This window comes from Ochotona curzoniae, unplaced genomic scaffold, assembly GCF_017591425.1.
Source record: "Ochotona curzoniae isolate NIBS_2020 unplaced genomic scaffold, NIBS_Ocur_1.0 contig_3622, whole genome shotgun sequence".
NCBI lineage: Eukaryota > Metazoa > Chordata > Mammalia > Lagomorpha > Ochotonidae > Ochotona > Ochotona curzoniae.
In genome coordinates, this window is record NW_024465926.1 from 13,635,418 (window position 1) to 13,643,689 (window position 8,272).

The following is an 8,272-nucleotide window of genomic DNA, read 5'->3' on the forward strand; positions in this document are numbered from 1 at the left end:
GCTGGCTCCCTAGGGCTGCAGCCCATCCCAGGCAATGTCTGGCCACCCCCATTGGCCAGGCTGTCCCTCCCACTGGCCCCCAGGCTCCTCCCACACCCCATGCCAGATAAGGCCAGCTGGGGACTGCCTCATCTGGCAGTAGGCACCAGGGCTGGAATGGGGCCGCCTGGCTGCCCATTGCAGTGGCTGCTGCTGCTGCTGGGGCTATTACTCCCTCCCGCTGCCCCCTTCTGGCTCCTCAATGTGCTCTTCCCCCCGCACACTACGCCCAAGGCTGAGCTCAGTAACCACACACGGCCCGTCATTCTCGGTAAGCCCCCCGCAGCCTGGCAGCAAACCCAGCCAAGGCCCTCCTGCCCCTGCCTTAGCCAGGCTACCTACCTTGGTATGGGGAGGGGCCAGAGACTCACCCTACAGAGAAGTCAGCCCCTCTCCCGACCACACTGTCCTGTGTTTAAGTTGTCTACTCCATGGGGGGATGGGGGAAGGGTTGTGCCCTTGCTGGGACACTACAAGTCTTCATCAGCTATAGCCCTACCGGGCATGGGGCTAAGCCCTACTATTCATTCCTCAGCACCCTCCCACCACCAAGGACAAGATTCCTGGCCCAAAGCAGGAGAGGCCTGTTACCCTTCCCCTAGGCCCAGCCCCCACTCTCTCATACCTATTTGTTTTCACTTTGGACTTTGGAAATAATAGAGAGCCGGGCAGGATGTTTGCTGCATGTGGGCAGGGGTCAGTGGCCTTGGGCCCTGCACCTTCCCTGCTTGGAGGGTGGGGGTGGTGCTGGGCCTTGGACTAATGGAAGGGGACAGCCCATGCAGAGTATATGTTTGGGGAACCAGGGTGTCTTTAGTGCTTGGCTGTGGAGGTGTGAAAGTTGGAGGAGTGGGTCTGGTCGTTGCCTGTCTGGATGTGATCACAACGGGTGGGGTGGGAATCTGAGCAGTCCAGAGTGAGGGCTGCTGCCCACAGTGCCTGGCTGCCTGGGGAACCAACTAGAAGCCAAGCTCGATAAGCCCAGTGTGGTGAACTGGATGTGCTACCGCAAGACAGAGGACTTCTTCACCATCTGGCTGGATCTCAACATGTTTCTACCCCTCGGGGTGGACTGCTGGATCGACAACACTAGGTATGTGCCGTGTGCTCAGCCTCAGCCCCTGCATCACGCCCTGGCTGCTGAGTGCTCAGTGCTCAGTGTCCCCACTGCCCCCAGGGTTGTCTACAACCGCAGCTCTGGGCGCGTGTCCAATGCCCCTGGTGTGCAGATCCGTGTGCCTGGCTTTGGCAAGACCTACTCTGTTGAGTACCTAGACAACAACAAGCTGGCAGGTGTGTGTCTCAGAGGAGGTAGCATCGCTGGTCAGGTGGCTGTGTAGCCAATGATGTCCAACAGCTGCCACCTTCCTCTGCAGGTTACATGCACACATTGGTGCAGAATCTGGTCAACAATGGGTATGTGCGCGATGAGACAGTGCGAGCTGCCCCCTATGACTGGCGGCTGGAGCCCAGTGAGTGTGTGCAGGTGTTGGGGCTGGGGTGGGACAAATGTCCCCTACCCCCGACATCCTGACCCAAGCCACCCACCTGCAGGCCAGCAGGAGGAGTACTACCGGAAGCTCGCTGACTTAGTGGAGGAAATGCACGCTGCCTATGGGAAGCCCGTCTTCCTCATTGGGCACAGCCTTGGCTGCCTCCACCTGCTGTATTTTTTGCTGCGCCAGCCCCAGTCCTGGAAGGACCACTTTATCGACGGCTTCATCTCCCTTGGGGCTCCCTGGGGTGGCTCCATCAAGCCCATGCTGGTCTTGGCTTCAGGTGAGTGGGGCCCATGATCATCTGTGTCCTGTATGGGAGCGGGTAGTTAAGAAGAAAACTCTGACAAGGCCAGGGCCAGAGCTTAGAGGAGGCCCTCCTGCCCTTCCATATGGGAGTACTCCTGAGACCCTGCACTGACACAGCACCCACTGCATGCAATCTAGGCAGACATGGCCTTCCCCCATGAACTGACAGTCCAGAGAGGAAGACCACCCCACTATATGACCCACACAGTCTTGGTTTTCACCTTCTAAGAACAGCCAGTGCTGCCCTTGCACCGCACAACCATCCCACCCCCGTTCACCTTCCCAGCCCAGACTTAGGAAGTCCCACATCACCTGAAGTTAAAATCCCTTCAGCTCTCACTAATGTGTCATCAGGGCTTCTTGCTTAATAAGCACACATTGAGCACCTACTGAATAACAAAGCCTGTATATTGATGGTCTGGACTGAGACTGGGGGCAAATTGTGGGCCAGGTGTATCCAGACATGGCTTGCTGCCCCACCTTGTCCATGTCCACAGGTGACAACCAGGGTATCCCACTCATGTCCAGCATCAAGCTGAGAGAGGAACAGCGCATGACGACCACTTCCCCTTGGATGTTTCCATCCCAGGGGGTGTGGCCAGAGGACCATGTATTCATCTCCACACCCAGCTTCAACTACACCAGCCGTGACTTCAAGCGCTTCTTTGAGGACTTGCATTTTGAGGAAGGCTGGTACATGTGGCTCCAGTCACGTGACCTGCTGGCAGGCCTCCCTGCCCCAGGTGTGGAGGTGTACTGCCTGTATGGCATGGGCCTGCCCACACCCCACACCTACATCTATGACCATGGCTTCCCCTACGCGGACCCTGTGGGTGTGCTCTATGAGGATGGTGATGACACAGTGGCCACCCGCAGCATGGAGCTCTGTGGCCTCTGGCGCGACCGCCAGCCACAGCCTGTGCACCTGCTGCCCTTGCATGCAACGCAGCACCTCAACATGGTCTTTAGCAATCAGACCCTGGAGCACATCAATGCCATCTTGCTAGGTGCCTACCGCCAGGGCACCACAGCTCCGCCGCCTGCCAGCCTGGGGACCCAGCCCACCAAATAAAAAACTAGCTTACTGCTCGCTGCCTGCCATGTATGTTATGGGCTGAGAGACAGGCGCTAGGAGTTGGAGGTGGGGAGAAGGTCAGGAAGGGGATGATCTGAGCTGTCCCTTGCAGCTCCCAAAAAGGCAAGCAAGATGGCATTTTGAGGGCCAGGCAGGTGACAGCTATGTATGGGATCGTTTCACTAGTGTACTAATTATGAATATAAGAGGTAGAGCTTTGTGCGTTGGGGAAGGCTTCTCAGGGAAGGTGTTTCCTACAACTGAGGTCTGAGCACCTAAGGTTACACAGGCCACTGTGTCACAAATAAGGAGGTACTTGCAGGTGACATAAGATGGTGTGTGGCCTCAGGGAGGACCCTAGATGCAGACCCACAGTGCCCTAACAACAAGGCAAGGGAACAACCAGCACCACTGTGGTCTCAGTGCACATGCAGCACTAGAGGTGTGTGGAGGGATACAGGTGACAAAAGACAAAAATAGATCATGCCTGATGCTCATTACAGGGTGAGGTTGGGGCTGGAACATCCCAGAAACCGTGAAAAGGAGCAGTGGCACTGGATATAGTAGACCTAGAGCTGGGGTAGGATGGCTGGTGGCTCAGACTGTAAGTGGGAGCTGTAACAGCTAGAAGGAGGGCTAAATCCCTGTACCCAAAAAGGCAGCAGGAAGCAGCATGGGAGGCCTGGCCATCATCCTCTTCCCAGGCTGCCTAAGGAGTGGGGGTGAAAGTGAAAGGAGAAGGTACAGGCGAAAACGAAAGCGCAGTGTCAGTCAGCCCGGAGCCCCACCAAGGTGAGGTCCGAGTCGCTCCTGCTGTCCCCACTGGCCTGGCCAACCCCTCCACACCTAATACCCCCAAGCTGCCCAACACCAGAGATGCTGAGGCCAGCCCTGGAGGTCCGCGGAGGCTTCTCTTTTGAGAACTGCCAGAGGTGAGAGGGGCTAGTCCCCAGCTGCCTTCTTACCCGCTTAGGGCGTGGCGGGACGGTGAAACTTGGGGCCTGGGGCTTCAGGCTTCCCCCGGAGATGAGGGGAGCCAGGGCTCGGGTGGAGAATGGCAGCAGGGGCCCGAGGAAACAGAAACGAACTGGGGACAATCCCCTTGTGCTTCCAGAAACACGGCTTTGGGACGGCTCCTCCCGGACTTCCGAGTCCCTCATGCACGCAAAACCGGGACCACCATCGCGGGCCTGGTGTTCCGCGTGAGCAGGGGAGCCGGGCGTGGGGGCGCGAGGGGCCGGCGGGGCAGCGGGGCGGCCTTTGAGGCAGTGGCCACACGCCCTCTCCGCAGGACGGGGTCATCCTGGGCGCAGATACACGAGCCACTAACGACTCGGTCGTGGCGGACAAGAGCTGCCAGAAGATCCACTTCATCGCCCCCAACATCTAGTGAGAACCACTCTCCCTGGCTCCCACTCGACCCCCGCCCCCTCAGCACTGCCTGCACCCAACCCTCCTCTTTGCCCTCAGCTGCTGCGGAGCTGGTGTCGCCGCAGATACCGAAATGACTACCCGGATGGCGGCGTCCAACATGGAGCTGCACGCGTTGGCCACAGGCCGCGAGCCGCGAGTGGCTACGGTCACCCGCGTACTGCGCCAGACGCTCTTCCGGTGCGGAGACTAGGACTTCGAACCCGCGGCCCTGGCAGTGGCGGGAAGGGCGGGGCAGAGACCTGGGCAGGGAGAAGACCGGAAGAGGCCGGCCCGAGAGCAGTCCGACAACAGGAAGGGGCGGAATCCATCACCTGGAGCCAACCCACTAGGGAGGGGCAATGGGCGGAGCCCATGTGTGGCTGACACGCCCGCTCGCGAACAGGTACCGAGGCCACGTGGGCGCGTCGCTGATCGTGGGCGGAGTGGACCTGAATGGGCCGCAGCTGTATGGCATACACCCTCACGGCTCCTTCAGCCGCCTGCCCTTCACCGCCCTGGGTGAGCGTTCCTTGCTCCTTGCCCACGAATCTCAGCCCTATGGCCTTGATCTCAGGTTTGTCCTAGACGACAGGTGACTGCAGCACCTAAGGTACCTCTCTTACCCATAGGCTCCGGCCAGGACGCAGCTATGGCGATGCTGGAAGACCGGTTCCAGCCGAATATGACGGTGAGCAACTCCCCAGCACTGCGTGGTTACTGATGGGATGTACAGGCGGGAGGTGCCTGCTGTGAAGGTCCAGGGAAGAAATGGAATGCAATGAGGGTAACCTGCAGTCCCAGCAGTCTAGTGCCAGGAGTGGAAGCAGAAGGGAAAGGCCTGCAGGGGTCTGTGTGAAGTCTGGATTTTGCTGGGGATGGGATAGAAATGGCAAATATCTCACAGGGCCCACAAAGAGAACTGCAGGGAGCCATGGTGTGGGTGCAGAGGCCAAACTGTGTGTGTTAGACAGCTTTTAAAGGGGTCACTAATGTAGGTGACCAGAAGTTTGTGCAAAGACAGGCAGTGGATGGAGGGAATCTGGGCAGAAAAATGGATGGGGAGTTAGGGGAATGGGAGAGGCTGGGTGTGTACCAACCACAAGCAGTCTAGGCCTCAAGATTAACAAAGGTCATTGGGCCTCTGCATATCTTGCTACAGCTGGAAGCCGCCCAGAGCCTGTTGGTCGAAGCCATCACTGCGGGGATCCTTGGGGACCTGGGCTCCGGGGGCAGTGTGGATGCGTGTGTGATCACAGGGACTGGTGCCAAGATGCTGCGGACACTGAGCTCTCCCACGAAGCCCCTGGAAAAGTGGGTGCAGGGCACACGGGCTTTCGCAGGGGCAGATGGGGGTAGCGGGAGGATGGGCTCCTTGTGGGGTCCATGTGCAGAGACTGGTCCTCCTCCCTGCAGGGTCAGCCACTACCAGTTTGCACCTGGGACCACAGCCATTCTGACTCAGACTGTGCAGCCACTGGACCTAGAGCTACTGGAGGAGACAGTGCAGACCATGGAGGTGGAGTGAAGCAGCAAGTGGAGGCTCAGCGCCTGGAACAAGAGCAAATAAATGCAGAATGTGGCAACGCCCAATGCCTGTTGTTCCTTGGGTGGAAGAAGGCTAAGGTATCCCTGTAAGAGCTACTGCTTCCCACAGATCCTGTGCCTGGCCACAGAAATGCCCTCTGCCTTACCATGGACATGTACCCCTCCCAACCCCAGCCCTGGTTAGCAATGTGGGCTCAGGGTGCAGCACACCCATTCATCACTCCCCCTGCTTTGCTCTTACCCTTTATTTCATCAGGATGTCGCATGAGTCTGGGCCCAAGCCAAAGCCTACTCCTCCCAGGCACACCTTCCGTTGCCCCGCCCCCAGACGCTGAAGCGCTGACTTCAAGGTCAACTTGTCAGAATGCTCCTTGGCCTGCAACACTCTTGCCTATGACCCCCTTGAATGACCAGGCACAACTGAGTGACTTACACAAAGTCACTTATCTACACCTCCTAGGCCATACACAGAAAGATTTAAAACCTGGTTTTTATGAGCTCATAGCAGTCCCACAATTCATATGGGAGAGGACATTTATCCCACTGAGTGCCAGCGCCAGTACTGGGTGCTGGCTGAGTTCTGTAACCAAGAAGTTCAAAGAATAATGCACTGGCTATTCTCAGAGTTCAGTCTGTTATCCATGCATTTGCTTTATCATCCATCTGTACATCCACCCATCTACCCATTAACTCATCTTACTTTCTGGACTGATACATTCCTGAATTAAAGGCCTAGAAACTCCCCCCCTGCCCAAAAAGAAACCCAGCCAACTCATCCATAGCAGCTTTTCCATACTGAGGCATCTTCTCTCCCTTGGTTCAAGTTCAATCAAGCTAACAAGTGGGTTAAGACAGCAGGGGTTTGCCCATAGAAGCCACAAGGCCTGGAGGCTGTCAGACTCTCAGACTCGGACATTACCCTTCCATGACTTACAACCTGTGGGCTGTGCCAGTCACTGCAAGCTCATACTCCTCAGAAAGGGTAGAGTGCCCACACAGATGAGATCTGTGTCCATCCCCACCATGGGCTGGGGGTGGGGAATCTCTAGCTCAGCAAACTATGGCTCCTGCTTAAACTCATGAGGAACCTCCAAGATGAGGCATTAGGATTGCAACCTACTAGGCTCTCCCTCCTGGCCACCTGGGGTGATTCTCCATAGCTGGACATTCCTTCATGTCACGATGCCTGAAATCCCTGGACTCAGCAGCCTGACAGCTCTGGAAATTTCCTTGCCACTCGGATGTAATTACAGACCTAACTATATTGCAAGGCCTCAGTCCCCAGTGCCTATCACTTGGGATGGGCAGTGGGTCAGAGACCCAGGCAGGAGCCAGGCTTCAGGAGGGAGATGGAGGTGAGAGTTCTGACAAGTCCAGGTCAACTAAGTCCTGACTGCAGTGTGGGAGAGGACTGAACACACACAGCCTACTTGGCCAAATGCCTACAAATTGGGCCCAAGGACAAAGAGACCCTTAAAGCCAGACTCAGTTCTTAACTCACTCCTGTCACAATGCTGCTGCTGCTGGTCCTCCTTTGCTCCTCCTGGGTTGTGTGGGTCAGGCTAGCTGAAAGGGAAGCAGGTAGGCAAGGAAGGGAAAGGGGATAGCATGTGCCATGGGCGGGCAGGGGCCAGTGTCACAGAGAGAAGCCAAAGCCCTCAGACTGTGTGAAGGGGGTGAACCACAGAGAACCAGAGGGCACAGCCAGGGGTCAAGGATGGAGTTAAGGAATAGTGAGAGCTCCGATAGAAGGGACAGGATAAGGGCACTGGTTGGTAAGATTGAAAAGAATAGCTGAGGCTCAGAGGCTGCTCAGAGGGAAAAGGGGTAGGGATGAACTCTCAGAGGGGCACAGCCCCGCAGTGCCCAAGGAAAGGAGGTGGGGAGAGGTGGGACAGGGTAGGAAAAGCAGCTCTTCAACAGTCCAATGGCCAGCACTGAACTTCAGAGGATCATCACTGGAGAGAATGCTGACCTGGGCTCCCAACCCTGACAAGTATACCTGCAGGTACACGTACTCTGGGCCCACCCCTACCTGTGACCCCTGACCTCAGGATAGCAATGACCTCCACATCTGTGGTGGTTCTCTCATCAGCCAGTCCTGGGTGGTCACTGCTGCAAATCAGTTGATTACTTGACTGGTCCCTATACTGCCCACCGTATCTCCCACCTCCTCATCTTCCATGGGGGTTAGGCAAGTTGGAGCAGACAGCAGTAGCACTGGGCTGCTGACAGGCGCTGTCCATCTTGCAGGGGCGGAGCATGTGAAGGAACAGTAGTCACAGGGTGGGGAGGGGAACTCCAGGCAACAGGAATTCCAGGCATAGCTGGTTCACCCCTCTCAACACCCATCTGGCCCCAGGCTGTCACACACCCCAGCTGGAACTGGCCACGG

The 8,272-nt window shown here is 57.1% G+C and overlaps 2 protein-coding genes across 2 annotated transcripts; both read left to right on the forward strand.

Moving 5' to 3' along the window:
* The first annotated feature begins 21 nt into the window (after window positions 1-21).
* On the forward strand, window positions 22-2,931 carry LCAT (lecithin-cholesterol acyltransferase). The gene is made up of 6 exons (XM_040982511.1): window positions 22-310; window positions 976-1,132; window positions 1,217-1,332; window positions 1,416-1,511; window positions 1,594-1,818; window positions 2,342-2,931. The coding sequence occupies exons 1-6, from the start codon at window positions 100-102 to the stop codon at window positions 2,914-2,916; spliced, it is 1,380 nt and encodes a 459-aa protein (XP_040838445.1). The 5' UTR covers window positions 22-99; the 3' UTR covers window positions 2,917-2,931.
* Window positions 2,932-3,688: 757 nt separating this feature from the next.
* On the forward strand, window positions 3,689-5,919 carry PSMB10 (proteasome 20S subunit beta 10). Its single transcript, XM_040982512.1, has 8 exons — window positions 3,689-3,851; window positions 4,034-4,121; window positions 4,211-4,308; window positions 4,390-4,530; window positions 4,736-4,851; window positions 4,962-5,020; window positions 5,492-5,643; window positions 5,746-5,919. Exons 1-8 carry the CDS (start codon window positions 3,796-3,798, stop codon window positions 5,855-5,857), a joined length of 822 nt encoding a protein of 273 aa, XP_040838446.1. The 5' UTR covers window positions 3,689-3,795; the 3' UTR covers window positions 5,858-5,919.
* The last annotated feature ends 2,353 nt before the right edge of the window (window positions 5,920-8,272 follow it).

Excerpts from the sequence above, each read along its gene's own strand:
- PSMB10 (XM_040982512.1), top strand. The coding sequence starts at position 3,796 with ATGCTGAGGCCAGCCCTGGAGGTCCGCGGAGGCTTCTCTTTTGAGAAC. Across the intron at positions 4,531-4,735 it reads CTGCGCCAGACGCTCTTCCG|GTACCGAGGCCACGTGGGCG; the intron begins GTGCGGAGACTA and ends GCTCGCGAACAG. Across the intron at positions 5,021-5,491 it reads GGTTCCAGCCGAATATGACG|CTGGAAGCCGCCCAGAGCCT; the intron begins GTGAGCAACTCC and ends ATCTTGCTACAG.
- LCAT (XM_040982511.1), top strand. The coding sequence starts at position 100 with ATGCCAGATAAGGCCAGCTGGGGACTGCCTCATCTGGCAGTAGGCACC. Across the intron at positions 311-975 it reads CACACGGCCCGTCATTCTCG|TGCCTGGCTGCCTGGGGAAC; the intron begins GTAAGCCCCCCG and ends TGCTGCCCACAG. Across the intron at positions 1,333-1,415 it reads AGACAACAACAAGCTGGCAG|GTTACATGCACACATTGGTG; the intron begins GTGTGTGTCTCA and ends CTTCCTCTGCAG.